The sequence below is a fragment of the Puma concolor genome, chromosome B2 (genome assembly GCF_028749965.1).
Source record: "Puma concolor isolate L17-30 chromosome B2, mPumCon1.1.hap2, whole genome shotgun sequence".
NCBI classification, from domain to species: domain Eukaryota; kingdom Metazoa; phylum Chordata; class Mammalia; order Carnivora; family Felidae; genus Puma; species Puma concolor.
This window is the reverse complement of record NC_141671.1, coordinates 151,688,513-151,706,044: the sequence shown is the minus strand read 5'-3', so window position 1 is coordinate 151,706,044 and position 17,532 is coordinate 151,688,513. Positions and strand designations below refer to the sequence as shown.

Genomic DNA, 17,532 nt, shown 5'->3' with positions numbered 1-17,532 from the left:
TTTCTTAGTGATTTTATAAAGACGAAAAAGACAAAGGGATTGCTAAGTTTTGGAAGCAGTAAGCCTTTTTCTTGGATGTTTTTCTCAAACATCAACGACTCCGGAAGCAACACTCTGTTGCATTAGACTTTAACACTGTTTTCCCCAAAGAGGGAAGCAAACGTGAGATTCAGCATTCAGGGTCTGGGAGCTGAATGCCCTTCACTCGAGGGCAGAAATGGAGTAAGACAGAAGCAAGGAGGGGGAAGGAGAAGGAGCTGGGGACGGAAATGTCCCCTGGAAAGGTGTTCCCCCGGTGACCCCTGTCTAGACGCTGGGGTCCCCGTCCGCAGTTCCGGGCCTGCGCAGTGGGCGGGGGCCTTGGGGCGAGTCCTTCCCTGGGAGCCCCAGGACGCTCTCATCTGTGAAATTGGGTGGTTAAGTCCACATTAGGTGGAAGTTAAACGGGAACATGTGCGCGACGCGCCACATTCTTCCTGGAACTTGGTGAACGACTGACACCACACTGTCTGACTTCGTCTTCCTGCCCCCAAACCCCGTTCCGACGCCCACGGATCCTGTTTACTCCCGCACCTGTCCTGTCCGCTCGGGGACCGCCGGGCCGCCGCGTGGCTGGAACCCGCTGGGGCGCCCTGTGCGGTCACGGGCCGCGCCCCCGGTGTGTGTGTGGGGTGGGGGGGTGGTCCCAGCGCTCGGGAGGGGGCAGGGCGGGCGGCCCGGAGGAATCGCGGGAGGGGGGGAGGGGACGCTGCTCGGGCCGCCGGGTCCGCAGCGGTTCCCGGAGGCGAGAATTTTCTTCAATATTCGCGCAGGAGAAGCTGCCCGTTGCATCCGGCTTCCTGCCTGGCGGCCTGGTGCCCGGCTCACGGGGCCTCCTGGGGCTGAGGGGGTGGCGGGCAAAGGAAGGGGTGCGTGTGTGTAAGGGTGTGCGTGTGCGCGCGCGCCAGTGTGTGGCGCGCCGGGAGGGAGAAGGGCAGAGCCTGCCGCAGGGCCCCCTCCGCGCCTCCCCTCTTCCCGGCGCCCGGTTGCTATGCAGTTTCTATGGCAGCGGCATCCTCAGCCCCAACTTGCACCCATCATTTAGAGCCAATTAAGGTAAAATAGTGGGGGCAGGGAAGGAGGGAGTGGCGGTGCAAGGGGGAGGGGCGAGGCCGGGAACCGATCTGAGGCTGCTGGTGCAGATCCGAGGTTGTCTGCTCTGGTCGTCGGCCCGGCCCAGCCCAGCGCAGCCCAGCACACAGCGCAGCCCCAGTCCAGCCCAGCTCAGCACAGCCCAGCCCAGCCCAGAGCAGCCCAGCACCACCTGGAGCAGCCCAGAGAAGCCCAGCCCAGCCCAGAGCAGCCCAGCCCAGCACAGCCCAGCCCAGAGCCCCACAGCCCAGAGCAGCCCAGCCCAGCCCAGCAGCGGAGCCCGGCCTGGGAGGGCATCAGACTCACCGCTCAGCCGTACTGCAGACCCCTGCCCACCCCCGGGACCCTCTCCCCACGGTGCCTGCCTCTGCCCGGGCGCCGACTGTCTGTCTGCCCGCCTCTCCGCGCTGTTCTGTGCCTCTGCTGCTCTTTTTCCTTACCGTCAGTACTTGATCGGAGGGAAAGGAAAGTTGTAAGAAATGCCGATCGCACAGTTGCTGGAGCTATGGAAGAAGATCGAGGTGGAGCCCATGGAAATCGAGGTGAGTCCCAGAGAGGGGTGAGTCCTGAAAAAGCCTCACTTAGGACTGAGTGCGTATTTAACAGAAGGGATGCTTATTCGCTGGGGACTACTGGGTGACAGAAGGTTGGGTGTTGAGTGCGTGTAGAGCTGTGGATGTAGAGTCCTGCAAATGCGTGTGTGTGTATACGTGCCCCCCCCCCCCCCACGGGGCACTGAGTGTGGTGCAAATGTACGCGTGAGAGCTAACGTGGTGAAGAAAAAAATCGTCGCCCTTAAACCAAACTTCGGGATGCTTCTTGAAGTCTTCACAGGCTTCCCGACTCATCTGCATCAGTTTGGTTTTCCTTCAACAAGTGGCTTTACGTTGTGAGAATTCCATTTGCTGCAGTCTAGGCTGAGCCAGAAAGCCAAACTGTGGTGACTTAAGAAACAGAAGGCAGGAAGATCATGCAGTGTTAATAGCCCGTGCGTTCGAATAAAGAGGAAAGAGAGACTCATAAATCTGGAGAACGAACTGAGGGTTGCTGGAGGGGTTGTGGGAGGGGGGGATGGGCTAAAAGGGGAGGGGCGTTGGGGAATCTACTCCTGAAATCTTTCGTTCACTATATGCTAACTAATTTGGATGTAAATTTTAAAAAATAAAAAATAAAGTTAAAAACAAAAAAACCAAAACAAATAAAGAGAAGAGATAATGAAAGGGTCTGCGGCCCCCTCCCCAGGGCTGGCTGGGAGGGAGGCAGCACCTGATACTGTTTGACTACGGGCTTCCCTAGGGACGTGGAAGTCTCTGGAAGCCTGTTCCATGGAATTCGATTTGCTTAATTTGAATTATGGATGATCAAGGTGCATTTTTCTGTGAGGCTCAACTTTCTCAAAGTTTTGAATTATTAGACGTACCTACTGAATAATGAGACGTACCTACTGAATAGGAGGTACTGCTCCTAGCTACTCAAATTGCTTTTACCCATGGCAGATTACTAACTTACTAAATGTTTACAAAATGCAAGCTTTAATTTTTGCCTTATCCCCCATCTCAGCGTCAGGTCTATAAATTCTTCTCTTAAGTGTTATTTATTTTTATATTACACACTCTCTGTGGAGACATTCACGCAATTTTAAACCGAATGAGAGATTCCGTTTTAGAAGAGAATTTATTTAATATTTTATATTTAATGCTTTTTGGGGGAGCCAAGCTAACGTAATGCTTGCAGTCTGTGGATGTTCCACAGACACGGTTGGGCACGGCGTAGATATTCAGCCTATTTTTTTGATGGAACAACATTGCCGTCGCTGCTGGTGACAAGTAGCTAAGCCTAGAGAGAGGACATCCCACAGCTGTTTGTGGTCATTGACTGTTCTGTTTGCACGTGATGGTGTTCTTGGCGTTGAAGACCGCGCCTTAGAAAGAGCCTCTCTCTCACTCACATTTGGGGGGCCGAGGACGGGCAGGAGTGAGGAAGTGGAGGGGCTCGGCAGACTTCCTCGCCAGGCTCCGGACTTGGCATCCGGCCAGTGACCAGGGCTCCAGGGAGCAGCTGGTGTGATTTCTGAAATCGATTGAAACGGACCACCAATGAATATACCTGTGTTATTTTCTTTTCAGCTTATTTATTTGGAGGGAGACAGAGACAGCGTGGATGGGGGACGGGTAGAGACAGAGAGAATCCCAAGCAGGCTCCGCACTGTGAGCCCAGAGCCCGATGTGGGGTTTGAACCCACGAACCGTGAGATCACCACCTGAGAGGAAATTGAGAGTCGGGTGCTTAACCGACTGAGCCACCCAGGCGCCCCTGTACTCATGTTATTTAAAAAATACATCATAGGGACTCCTGGGTGGCTCAGTTGGTTGAGTGCCGACTTTGGCTCAGGTGGTGATCTCACCCTTCACGCGTTCCAGCCCCACACTGGGCTTGCTGCAGTCAGCACAGGACCCCTTTCGGATCCTCTGTCCCCCTCTCTCTCTGCCCCTCCCGGCTTGAGCTCTCTCTCCCCAAAATAAAAAAACAAACAAAAAAAAAAGGTCATAGACACCACTGCCTTGCCACCCCCTGTAGAGGGTAATTTAAAAGTCTTTGAGTTGATGCATATGCAGCAGCGAATCACGAAAATTTGATAAAATTTTCTTCCTGCTTCCCAGGTAAATGTTTTAGGATGGTTTATACCATACACAGTATGTTTGTTAAAATAGAGCATCCAGTCCTATTTCTCTGAAACCCAGAAAATCAGAGCTTTTTCTGGAAAGACTGAACCAGAAGAATTGGTCCTGAGGTCCTCTGGGTCCTGGGGAAACCTATGACCCCCCCAACGTGTGAAAGCTATCCACCGTGGGCCCCCCCCACACATTAAATCTATCCACCATGGGACCCTCCCACGTGAAATGTATCCACCGTGGGCCCCCCCACGCACGTGAAATCTATCCACCATGGGACCCCCCCCCACGTGAAATCTATCCACCATGGGACCCCCCCCCACGTGAAATCTATCCACCATGGGACCCCCCCCCACGTGAAATGTATCCACCGTGGGACCCCCCCCCCCACACACACACACTTGAAATCTATCCACCGTGGAAATCAGAAGCTGGTTTTACTTCCCAGTTTGTCCATGTTTTACGTTGTATGACATTGAAATAAGTCACATACCAAGAAAATGGGCAGAACAGATGGACAACGTGTGGCCTCTGAACTCCAAACTAAATATTACCGGATCCTTGCACGTAAAGCTCTGTGCCCTTCGTAGGAGAAGATCCGCTGTGGGTATGGTGCTTGTGACTCCATGATTTGCTTTTACACAAATTTAACGTGACTGACGACCAGTCTTCCGGTGGAAGTGACTCCCGGATTCCAGCTTTATTCTGACTTGGGTGCCGCTCTCCCCCCCGCCTGGTGTTCTCATCTGTAGCCCGAGGGCCTGGCCTGGGTGGGGCTGGAGGCTGGCTGTGCTGGGGACGCTGTGGGTTTCACACAAACGTCTTGCCCCCGCACACAGGTCAGGGGTGAGTTCATCTGGAGGTCTAGGGAAAGTATTTGCAGTTTTGTGAGTTGTTTTCACGTGTTTCGGGCCGTGTGTTTTACCAGCTAATGAGGTGTATTGACAAGGAGACGCGTGCTGATTAAAAACTGGGCCCTCCATAAGTCCCTGGAGGATCTGGCCTTAAAAAGCAGCAGCGTGGTGGGAATTGCTTTCGCAGGCCTCCCAGTAGCTGCTTTCAGCAGGTTCAGGGTGGCCAAGGGCATGCCCTGGGGGGGTGGGTGCAGGGCAGAAAACGGGAGATAAGATTGAGTGAAGGGGGCAGAAGCCCACCCCCAGGGTCTGGCTGACCCGGGCGTTCCTTTATCGGAGTTCTTTCGAAGCAGTAAGCGTGACCTTTCTTTCCCGGACGTCCTCATGCATTAAAGGAAAAGCCCCTGTTTTTGAACAATGCAGATCAAATAGGACTCCCTGACAGGTCACGGTCCGGTCTGGCTCGTACAGTGACGTTATCTGATGGCCGGTTCCCTGGACACGCTCCACATCCCTGCTGAACATGTTCCCGACCTGTGTAGGGAAACTGAGGCCCACGTTAAGCAAGGCTCAGGCCCAGAGCCTCCTGATGAGGCCTCATCCTGCAGAAACACTCTGCTTTATGTGTTTACGGGCCAGGAACTTCACTCTGTCTGGTTTAAGTCATTTTCTGAGCTTCAGCCGAGACTGATTTTATTCCATTCGAACAAGAGTGGTCCAAACCCCCTCCCTTTGTCACTCCTCTGTTTCCAACTTCTCTCTGTCAGTGTCTGAGCCCCATCTGAATCCACGGCCCCCGACTCGCTGGTCAGGGAGTTCCGTAAACCACCCGCTTCTCCTCTCGCCTGTGGCGTGAGCGCGGCTGACCCAGTAGCCTGGTTACTCAGATGGTTCCAATGGAGTCAGGTGGAGATGTCCTCTTGCACTAATACGGAAAGTCTAGTTTGCCCATTGTCTCGAGGACCTGTGGGATGCTGTTTTTGAGAATGTTGTCACGCTAACTCTCTTCCGTGTATGTCTTTGTTATCAGACCCCCGAGGAGGATCTTAACCTGGACTCGGAGCCCATCGTGCAAGATACCGTGGAAGAAGTAACTATACATGTTTTATTCCAGTCTGGTTATTTGGGGGGGGGGGAATGGTGGGGTGGGGTGGGGGGGCAATGGAAGTGTGAAATTAATAGCCCGTGAGCAGTTGTCGTGGTGAAATATGTGTCTGCACGCATACACCTGCACAAACACGTTATGTGCACGGGTGTAGGCTGTGTGTGTATTCTAGTCGATTTCCCCCAACAGGGACACACAGAACATAGGGAATGAGAAGAAAAATCACAAGCCAAGGAAAAAGTCCCAGCCGTTGGGCATGGACTTTTCCAAGGGGGAGATGATGGATTTAAAGACGGGCATGTGGGTAACGCAGCCTCTGACAACGTTTGGGGCTGCGTTTGGGACAGCAGAGCGAGGACGTGGCCGCTGTCCCCGGAGCCAGGCCGGTGGTGGCTCGTGGTGTAGGCCAGCAGCCGAGGGGGGTTCGGAGGGGAGGCTGGGAGGAGAGGTGGGGGTTGGGCAGAGGGTGATGCCCTGCGGGGGGGGGGGCGCGGAGTGGCAAAGAGCATGAGGTGTCACCGACTGTGTCAGTCTCGTTTCCACGCCGCGTGGGGCCACGTGCCTGACCCAGGCAGTGGGAAACCGGGCTCGACCTTAAGGGAGCCCAGACCACAAGGGCGTCGTAAGGGACCTTGTGGTGCCAGAGCGCTGAACTGCAAAGGTGAACGGAAGCCGAGGGCAAGGAATTCTATGTAAGCAGCCGCGTGTCTGTCGCTGCGAAAGAAATGCCCTCGCGCCCTCCCAGGCAGCTGCAGCCGCGGAGAGTTGACGAGGCCATTAAGAAGCCTCAGCTTCCTGAGTGGCTCAGCGATGCTCCGCTTGGAACCATGGAAGTTGTAGAATTTGCAATTCTGCCGACCTCAAAATAGCTGGCAAGGTGCCGTGGCTGGGAGGGGTGGATCCGTGAACGTTGCCGGCTGCACAAAATCGTTTGCTCCGATGCCGAAAGCCGCGTGTTGCGTCTGTCTAAACGTGGGCGCGCCAACCCGCGTTTCAAGCCCAAGTGCCGCTTGGTGAGTGATCACGTGACACAATATGTTGGTTAAATGAAGACAAAGGGCACAAAGTTGCCTCGTCATTAGCTGGCGGCCTTTCAGTTCTGTGCTTTTTGTTCCCGCTCCGGGAGTGGGCAGCCTGGCTCTGCCCCTTCCTGGCTCTGCAGGAAGCTTCCAGCATTCTGGAGCAGAACATTTGGCCTGGCGTGTGCATTCCCTTGCACTCCCTGGGACGGGAGGTGTAGCCCTGTTTCTGCCAATTCTGCAGGGGTCAAAGGCTCACTGGACTTCTAGCCAGTGACTTCCCTGAGAGGGTGGCCGGGGGAACGGATAGCCGCCCCTCGACGGGTGCAAATAAGGAAGGAGTGCCCTCCTTGCACGTTAATGAGGTCGAAGGCCCAGGGTCTCAGAGCAACCAAGCCGCACCTGGGCTGCCACTCTTACGCCTTGCTGGGCATCTGTGGGAAGTTTGATTGCCAGGAACCTTCGAAGTGTTTCTTGCAGGCAGATTCATGTATGTGAGCACTGAGCAGTTACGTTCTGGAGCTCTCTACGGCACTGAGCTACAGGTGTGCGGACCGTTCCTTTGGGTAGGCTGAACTGACCCTGTGATTGTGTGATGTGCAATGCAGTTAACGATCTTTTAAATCATTAGCGATACTTGTTTCCTAAGACCTCCTAGTCTCCAGTTGCCTTGCCCTTAACATTTTGGATAGAAATGCACATGGTAACGTGATGCAGAAAAGCAGTAAAATCAATCAACCTCTTTCAAGTTATTTTTGCTGATGGAAAGTACGATACAGCAAGTTATTACCATTTCCTGATGGTGGAAAATCAATTTAACTTTGACTCTTAATAAATGAAGGAAGACAGTTCCAAACGCATTTTAGGAGTATTCTGAAGGACGTAATGTTGATACGTAGTACATCGGTGCTGTTTGCGGGAGACAGAAATTTCAGGACAATGAGCCGTTTACCCAGGCTTCTGCCAGTGCTGGGAGCCACACGCAGGGTCGGCCACACAGCAGGCGGGTGCCGATGTCCAATGCTCAGTTACAAGCAAGGACTTCCTTTCTTGTCCACGTTGGCCTTCCGAGTGTAACTGCACAGCCTCTGTTAAGGGTTGATGGTGCAGACACGCGATGGGAATTAGAGTATAAAAGTCTCATACCTTTGGCCAGTCTGACGCGCATGATGATGGAAAATCTTATTGAGGAAAAAAAATCGAGTCAACAACAGTTCATTCAATCAATCGATCAATCAATCGAGAATACCTATTGACGACCTGTGGTTAAAACGTGGTGCTCAGGGGCACCTGGGTGGCTGTCGGTTGAGTCTCTGACTGCTGATTTTGGCTCAGGCCATGATTCCACGGTTCATGAGATCAAGCCCCACCTTGGGCTCTGTGCTGACTGCTCAGAGCTTGCTTGGGTTCTCTTGCTCCCTCTCTCTGCCTCTCCCCCTCTCTCGCTCTCTTTCTCAAGATAAATAAACTTGAAACCAAAACGAACATGGAATGATGACCAGGCAAGTGCGTGTGCCCTGGAGGCGTGCCGGACCCTCCAACCTTGTGATCATGCTGGCTGATACGGCTTCTTTTTTTTTTTTTTTTTTTAAATTTTTTTTTTTTTTTCAACGTTTATTTATTTTTGGGACAGAGAGAGACAGAGCATGAATGGGGGAGGGGTAGAGAGAGGGAGACATAGAATCGGAAACAGGCTCCAGGCTCTGAGCCATCAGCCCAGAGCCTGACGCGGGGCTCGAACTCACAGACCGCGAGATCGTGACCTGGCTGAAGTCGGACGCTTAACCGACTGCGCCACCCAGGCGCCCTTGATACGGCTTCTTTACGTGGGAGTATTCTCCGTATAGATACATTGAAAGCAGAGAACACGCTTGGGATATTTCATGTACAAATAAATATCTCCGTGTGTGAATCTCGCTCAGTTGTATTTCATCTCCTGCTCTGTCCATCCTGAAGGAAGGTCTAGAATAAAGATTGCAGGTGGGCTGGAAGTTGGTGCCGGAAGCTGGGTGTTGAAGCCTCACCGCAGGGAGAGAGGCTCCTTCCCCACGAAGTCGGTGTTGGTGCAGGAACTTTGTGTCAGAAGTGCAGAAGGGTGGCTGTTGGTCTCATTTCCCTTGGCACCTCCAAAGTGGGCACCCTTGAGAATCGGGGAAAAACAACAAACTCCAAAGGAAAAAAAACCAAAACCCTTGGCAGATCCCGTTAGGAAACACTTCTTCAGCTGTATCTTTAAGGGATTATTGGAAGCGGCTGGGGACAGAGGCGACAGCTCACAGTCTTGGGAGGGCACGCTGAGAGCAGAGATGACCCACGGATGTGTCCGAGGCACCTGCTGTGTGAGGTACGTGCTCCTGTCCCCCATCTCCTTTGTGAACATTACATGTTGCAAAGCCAGGCAAAAGGTGGGCATTCAGGACCTACCGAGTTTACAGGCGACATGCTTCACTTCGGTGCACGCCGCGGAGTTGATCCAAGGTGACTAAGTCTAGGTGTCTGGGAAGCCTGTGGGGCCGGCCTCACCACCCGGGAGCCCATTTGTTAATCTCTGGGGGGAAATGGTGTGGTGTGGGGAGGCGGGAAGGAGAGGGCGCCTTCCAGGATGCAGAAGTCAGGCCCCTGGTACCGCCCAGCCCGCGACGCCCACAACCCTGCCTCGTCATTCACCCTCCGGTCCCTGTATTTTATGTTTTGTTTTATTTTATTTTATTTTATTTTATTTTATTTTATTTTATTTTATTATTTATTTTATTTTATTATTTATTTTATTTTATTATTTATTTTATTTTATTATTTATTTTATTTTATTATTTATTTTATTATTTACATCCAAGTTAGTTAGCCTATAGTGCAGTGATGGTTTCAGGAGTAGAACCCAGTGCTCATCCCAACAGGTGCCCTCCTCAATGCCCCTCACCCTTCGAATCCCTCCCCCACCCACCTCCCCTCCATCAACCCTCAGTTCGTTGTCTGTATCTAAGAGTCTCTTAGGTTTTGTTCCCCTCCCTGTTTTTATGTTATTTTTGCTTCCCTTCCCTTGTGTTCGTCTGTTCTGTGTCTTAAAGTCCTCATATGAGCGAAGTCCCAAGATCTTTGCTTTCTCTAATTTTGCTTAGCATAATACCCTCCAGTTCCATCCCCGTAGTTGCAAATGGCAAGATTTCGTTCTTTCTCCTCGCCGAGTAATACTCCATTGTATACAGATAACCACATCTTCTTTCCATTCATCAGCCAATGGACATCTGGGCTCTTTCCATACTTTGGCTATTGTTGATAGTGCTGCTATAAACATTGGGGTGCATGTGGCCCTTCCCGTCCCTGTATTTTAGACACAGGTTTTTTTTTAGGCAAGTTCCTAATTTTAGAGAACAACCTGTGAAAAATATTGGAAATTGGTATATGTAGAGTAAAACCTTGGTTCGTGAGCAGAATTCATTCCAGGAACACGCTTGTCATCCAAAGCACTCGTATATCAAAGTGAATTTCAAGAACCATTGGCTCAGTTGTGATCATGTGACATTCGGCATCACAGATGGCTCGTATTGCAAGATGTCGCTCATTTATCAAGTTAAAGTTTATTAGAAATCTTTGCTCGTCTTGCGGAACCCTCCCAGAGCAAGTTACTCGCAATTCAAGATTTTACTGTATTTTTAAAAAGTGCCTAGAAGTCAGGATTATGTTTATTAATAAAGACCATTTTCTTGTTTGGTCAACTTTAGAAACCAGGTCCAGATAAGTTATTCTTTTTTTTTTTTTTAAAGTTTATTTTGAGAGAGGCAGAGACGAGTGACGGAGGGGCAGAGAGAGAGAGAGAGAGAGGCTCTGCACTGTCAGCATGGAGCCTGATGCGGGGCTCGCACTCACCAACCATGAGATCACGACCTGAACCAAAACTGAGTCAGATGCTTAACCGACTGAGCCACCCAGGCGCCCCAGATAAGTTATGCGCAACATCAGCATGGCTTTTCTTAATTTCCTCATGACTGCTGGGGTGTTGCCCTCTCTTCCCTCCCCCTCCAAGCTTCTACCCTCGGTTTTGATAGAGATTCTGGTGTCTGTAGGGCAGAACAGAGTGTGGGGAGGGTCGCAGCTGCTGAGGTCAGCTGCCACTTGGTGGAGAGCTTTGTGGGGGATCCACCAGGGGGGTACCGGTGGAGGGAAGACAACCCCCATGGCCCGTCTGAGGATGCTTGAGGATGTAGTTCCGGTCCGCCCGGGCCCTGGCCTCTTCTCCGGGTCAGGTGCACCTGTGGGCGGTTATTCGGGACAGGATGTTCTGTGCTTTCTGAGCATCTGTCAGAGTGACCTCCTTCAGTGACCTGACTTCCAAGCAGCTACAGCTTGGACCCCTCGATTTCTCCGCTCGGTGGGGAGAGGGGCCCGGAGCAAAGCCAGGGGAGAGATTTGGGGAAGCGGGAAGAACCCTTCCTGCTCGAAGGAGGGAGCAACCCAAAGGGTTATCAGAACCCTCAGGGCTAACATCGTGGTAACATCGGGATGTCATCGGGGTCGGGGCTGAGCCACCTGGACCCAGACCACATGTCGAGGCCAATGTGTCATCTCCTACCTGTCCCGCCCTGGGGTGTAGACAGCGTTTCGTTGTTCCTTTAAAAAAAAAAAAAAAAGGAAGAAAACGCCATCCAGACTGGTGTGAATAGAGATGAGACCAGAATAATGAAGCCTCCGAACTAATAAAGCAATTAAGAGCAGTGCAATTACAGTTTAGAGCGATAGTTAATAGTTTGGAAAAGAGATTGACGAGAAGGTCTTTCGAGCCTGCTTATTATCTTCCTGCCTTTCAAGCGCCTGTCACATCTCCTGAGGCTGGTGTCGCCTACATCACACCCACCGTGTCAACCCGTTTACTTTTGTGGGTCTTACTGTCTTTCTGTCCAGCCAAAGACAGGCGTCCCTTCCGTCCTCGCAGAGACTCTGGAAAGGGGGACCGGAAACCTGTTTCGGAGGGAGGGTGACAAACGCGGCTCAGCGGGTGAAAATTCCATCTGTGTTTCTACGCGCCACGGAGTAGGCAACGGGGACAGTGACTTTGCGGCACCTTAGCACCTCCTCAGACGGAGAGGAAGGAAAACGGACCACTTCGTAATGCGGACCGTGCTGCCTCTTCCTGATGTGTCTGTGCTAACAGTTCGCAAGGATCCCCCCCACCAGACAGGAAGCAGGCCTCTTACCACCCTGCCGACCTCTGGCGTCCTGGTCATCGCGTGGGTGTGGTCACTCCGCGGGGGCGGAGGGGGGATGGCTTCAGCTGGTTTCGGTTTCTCAGAGCCTCATCCTGCTGCCTCTGTAACGCAGTCAGCAGCCGGTACGTTCTGACAGTGCTCTCTCCGAAGACGCGAGGTGTGCTCAGTCAGCGCTCGGGGGAGCAGCACCCTCTAGGCCCCGGGGCACCCGCCGGGGACTGCGTCCTGCTGTCTGAGCCCACCCATCAGGAGGCGGCGACGTCCCGCATTCGGGCAAGCAGAGCAAATTACTCGCACGCGGCACCTCTCTGCGTCCTGCGGGGGCCTCGCGCGGCCTCGGGGGACAGGGCCACGGCCCGATGTGACCCAGGCTACCCGCCAGCACGGTGATGTCACGGATGGTCTCCTAAAGAAAACACCGGTTCTCCCGGCGGATGGTGCTGACCAGTCCCCCCACAGCCAAGAATAACCTGTGTTGAGATGGTTGCTGGATCGTGAAGGAAACACCTGACTTAAAGCTGCCGTTCGACCCAGAGCAGTGGGTGGGAAGAGGCCCTGAGGTCAAGGCTGGGGTGTCCTTTAGGGCCTCCTGTGTCCGAGCCCCTCGGCAACGATGGTGCACCTGTCCCGCCTGCGAGGAAACCCAATGACTCGATGAGAACGCTGCCTTTTAGCGTGACTCTGACCTCTGTCACCTTCCGTCCTTCCCACAGCCCGGAGAAGTGGGAGGGAGGGCCATTCGTTACCTGCCCTCTGTTTTGCAGGAGGTGAAACTGAGGCATCCAAAATGATGTGGTTTGGGGCACCTGGCTGGCTCGCTGGAGCATGTGACTCTGATCTCAGGGTCGTGAGTTCAAGCCTCATTTAAAAAAAAAAAAAAAGTGATTTGCTAAGTATAACCAAGGACCAGTGAATAAGGGAATTGCAAACCAAGGCTCTTCATGCCGGTGATCTGTTGTCTCTTCTAGAAGCGGGCTCCCCCCACTGTGGTGGGATGGTGGCTGTTTGGCTAATGTGATCGGGGCCCGGGGTCAAATGCCATGGCTTGGTCTTTCCCCCTGGGATTAAAACCCTGTGCCAGGTGCCTCCCTGCCCAGGCTGCCTGGGCCTCCCCGGCCCTGCTGGCTCCTTTCCGTGCCCACTCTGGAGGCCTCGGGGGCAGCGTCACCATGGCCCACACCTGCACCTCCTAGGGCTGCGTGGAATTCACGAACCCTGCTGACACACTGTGGCTCTCCTTTTTTTCCCCTCAAAATCCGCTCCCCTGCTCTCTTCAAAGTAGGAAGATACAGAGTTGTTTTCTATGTGTACAAAAGAAAAAAAGTCCAAGAATCCCCAAAGTTCCTTATATTCTCTTAATCTCAAGTGAATAATTTGAATGATCATGGTAATTTAGTCATCCTCCATAGTAATGCTGCATGTGTGTGGGTAAAATGAAAGTGTCAGGTGGAAAGTTGTGTCGTTCGGCATCCTTTGGGTATTTTGTGACAATAAAACGTAAAACGACGAAACCGTGCTCTCGTGACATAGGTGCCCCTGGGCGCTGGGTATGGAGACCCGGACTCTGCAATTCACGTGAGTCCTAAAGATCTCCGGGGAATCATTAAGACATATTTTCTCCCAAGATGTAGTCCCAAACGCCCGTCGTGCCAAGTGCAGGTTGAGTAATCGTGGTAGCGTCTGCCCCCCGTTTCTCTCCTGTCCGGGTTTCCGGGGGCCCCGGGGAGGGGCGGGGGTCCCAAGCGCCCCAGGATGAACGGAGCAAACCCTTGTGTGCAAAGAAAACCCAAAGAACTCACAGTCTCTCGGGAGACGTCGTTTTGGAAGCATTTTATTGTCTGTTTTTCGGCTTGACGGAAACTCGAATAGGATCTGTTATTCAGGAAATCACAGCCTGTGACGATTCAGACACATAGATGCGTATTTCCAAAGTCCTAGGATAAATACCAGAGGGGGATTTCTCGCGTTCTTCTCGACACGATGAGGGTCTCTGGCGGTCGGGGGGCGGCCGGGCTGCTGGCCTCGGGCGTCACAGCCCCCAGGCGCACGTCTGTCCGTCTGTCCGTCTGTCTGTCTGCAGCCAGCTCTCCCCTCCCTCCGTCCCCCCACCCCCTCCTCCGCTCTCAGCAGATGTCTGAGTGAGCGCTGTGTGCCTGGCACCCGGGCAGGCTCCAGGATTCAGTGACTCAGATACAGGAGCCGGACAAGAGTCCTTGCTGCATAGACCTGACAGTTGAGTGTTCTTGGAAATAAGCAGCTAAATATGACCCTTCCGAGCAGGGGGCAGTGGATGCGGAAAGAAATGGGTGTGGGGCCGCGTCAGCAGAGTGGTGGGAAGTGAAGAAGTCCTCTCCGAGCAGGTGGGGTTCGGGTTGGGACTGGAGTGAGGGGACAGGACAGCTGCCAGATCTGGGGACACCTCCAGGCACGGGGCTGGCCCAGCGGCTTGGGAGCTTGGGGAGCCTGGAGAGCGAGGGGACCACGGGGAGCCCAGGGACCATGGGGTTGAGGGCGGAGGGGACGCGGTGCAAGGACCTGGAGACCAGGGGCAGGTCTCTGGGTTTTACTCCAGTTTTTCAAAGAAGCCACAGGGACTTCTAAACCCCCCAGGAGCTCATGGGGGAAGAGGAGAGTCCCCGAGGCTGCTTAGGGGCCGCGGGTGGCCCAGGCCAGCAGCGGGTGGGCAGCACAAGGCTGCCGGGCCTTCCAGCAGCCGTCTGTGCGGCATTCAGTGCTCCCGTCCGCACACCGGGGCTCGAACGACAGACACTCACACCTGTGGTTCTGGAGGTCGGATGGTGGCGGATGTGGGATACCAGGGGTTCCTTCCTTCTGTGGCTGCGAGGACAGCCAGCTCCGGGCTCCCCCCAGGCCCGGGGTTGCCTGCCGTCTCCGTGTCCCTGGGCTCGCACGCACGCGCGCGCCTGGTCCCTGCCTCCGTTGTCCCGTGGCTGTCCTCTTACAGGGACGTCAGTCATGCTGCATGAGACTTTCCCAACTCGATGACTTTCGTCCTCACTAATCACATCTGCAATGACCCTCTTTCCAGGTAAGGCTCCGTTCTGGCATCCTGTGGTTTGCGATTTCAGCATCTCTTTCGAGGGCGTAGTGCAACCCGTGGTAAATATGATGCTTGGGAAACTCGTTTTCTTGGCTTGATGGGTCCGGTCTCAGAGTCTTCGTGCAGACCTGCTTTTTAGGTCGTGAACTAAAACCCACGGGTGTTCGCTGAGTAGTTTCGTGGCAGTCTCTTCTCCCACGCCAGCTGGGCAGTGTGTGGGGCTCCCCCTGGCTTTGGGTGGCCACGAACTCCCGGCGGTGGGGGTGGGGGTGCCTAGTGTGGGATGAGGGAACACTTTTGGGGTGATTTTGCCTCAGGCACCCGTCTTCCGTCCGCACAACCCCTACCGTTGTTGGTCCTGGCCCCTCTTAGAGAGTGGCCGTGGGGTATGACGCTCACACCGTGTCACCTGAGAGAATACGAGTCGTGGTCTGCAGCGGGAACTCGCCTTTCCTCAGCCCGAGGCCCCCGTGCTGGGCCCTCCCCTGACTTGACCGCGGTGTGCCTGGTGGGGGGCCTGGTGCCACCCAGCCCTGTTGCCAGTGCTGTCTACACTGCGCACGTCTAAACACCACAGGCCCAGAGCTTTCTGATTGTTACGTTGTCTTGCTCTGCAATTAGGCTCCGTTCTTGGGTCCCCCCCCCCCCCCCCCCCCCGTATAACCTGAGGAAACCCCACCTTCCGCCACTTCCTGACACCCGACTGGCCCATCTTCCGCCTCTGGTGGCTGTTAACCATCAACCCCACGGCCGCCGCCTTGCAGGAGCAGGGCAGCCTCGATGACCAGAAGCCCATGTCACCTGCTTGGGCTTCCAGACTTCATTAACAGCACAGCGTGGAGTGGGAACGTTCAGCTTTCTTTTTCCTTTTCTTTCTTTTTTAAAGTTTATTCATTTATTTTGAGAGGGAAGTAGGAGAGGGGCCGAGGGAGAGGGAGAGCGAGAGAATCCTAAGCAGGCTTCATGCTGTCAGGGCAGAGCCCGACCTTAGGGCTCGAACTCACAAACCCAGAGATCATGCCCTGAGCCAGGGTCAAGAGTCTGATGCTTAACCGACTGAGCCACCCAGGCACCCCTTTCTGTTTTTGTTTATTTCAGCTTTTTAAAATTACTTTATGTGTATTTATTTTTGAGACCGAGAGAGACAGAGTGTGAGCAGGGGGGTGGGGGGAAGGGGCAGAGAGACAGGGAAACAGAATCCGGAGCAGGCCCCAGGCTCTGAGCTGTCAGCACAGAGCCTGACCACGAGATCATGACCTGAGCCGAAGTGGGACACTTAACCGACTGAGCCACCCAGGCTCCCCAGCTTTCTTTTTAAACAAGGTGAGACCTTGCACTTGATCATTCGTGATTAGTGACGCCCGTGCTCAGAAAGCAGCCCCCTGGTGTATTTATGAAAAGTCAGTGTGGTCACTACGGAAACCAGAACACGTTTGGTAGCATGCGTCACGAGCGCTGCTGGTGGGAAGTGAGGACCTGGGACTCGTACCTTTGTGTTAGCAGGTGTCATGGCGCATTTAGAAATCAAGTGCAAACCCCACCATTTGCGCAGCCTGGGCATAGGCTGTGCTGCCCACGCTTTCTGTGTCTTTTCGGTCGGGGCTGCACCACAGAGGCCCCCGGGGAGGCCCAGCTGTGCTCAGTCCTAGAGGAAGGCAGAGAGGGAAGAAGGCAGCCCACCCCCAACCCCCCCAACGTGCACACTCGCTCTTGGCCGTGCTCGACACCCACCAGGGATTTTGACAAAGCCTCAGATCTGGTCCAGTGTGTATCAGTGGGCCTGAGACTCAGCATTTCTAATCAGCCTTTCTGCCAGGGGTGTGCTGCTTCTGGTCTGGGGGTCACACCTTGAGTCTCAGCAGCAGGGAACCTTTAGAACAGGGGCATGATGCTCAGAGTTAGGAAAAGAGTAGCTGGGCCGCCTTTGAGAACACTGCCGTTGACGTCCAAATCCGTTTTTTCTCCAAGCAACTGGCATTATGTCATTGATTTTTGTTGTTGCTAGTATCTACAGTTATTGCTGTCAGAAATATTTTGCTATAGATGTGGATAATACAAATTTTATTCAGTAGCTCAACTCATGATCTATTCGGAAGGTAGATATTTGTCTTTTTCTATTTTCAGGATTACTAGTTTTTTAAGGTTTATTCATTTTTGAGAGAGAGAGAGACAGACAGACAGAGAGAGAGTGTGAACGGGGGAGGGGGCAGAGAGAGAGGGAGACACAGAATCCGAAGCAGGCTCCAGGCTCTAAGCTGTCAGCACAGAGCCCGACGCGGGGATTGAACCTATAAACCGCGAGATCATGACATGAGCCAAAGACGGATGCTTACCTGACTGAACTGCCCAGGTGGCCCTCATTGTTACTATTTCTAAACGACACGAGCTTACGATCTTCTGGTTCTGGAGAGCTGGCCCCACAGTCATTTTCACTGGGGTCAGATCAGGTGTCGGCAGGCCTTGTGTCCCTTATGGAAACTCCAGGGGAG

The 17,532-nt window shown here is 53.6% G+C and overlaps 1 protein-coding gene across 2 annotated transcripts in view; it reads left to right on the top strand.

Moving 5' to 3' along the window:
- Positions 1 to 955: 955 nt before the first annotated feature.
- RPS6KA2 (ribosomal protein S6 kinase A2) overlaps positions 956 to 17,532 on the top strand; it is a 355,983-nt gene continuing 339,406 nt past the window's right edge. Inside the window, exons 1-3 of one of the 2 annotated variants that reach the window (XM_086708304.1) lie at positions 956 to 1,095; positions 1,182 to 1,673; positions 5,688 to 5,747. In XM_086708304.1, the coding sequence (XP_086564430.1) occupies positions 1,611 to 1,673; positions 5,688 to 5,747 (123 nt within the window). In that variant the 5' untranslated portion in view covers positions 956 to 1,095; positions 1,182 to 1,610. The remainder of the gene's footprint in view (positions 1,096 to 1,181; positions 1,674 to 5,687; positions 5,748 to 17,532) is intronic. The other variant, XM_086708305.1, reaches the window with a different exon arrangement.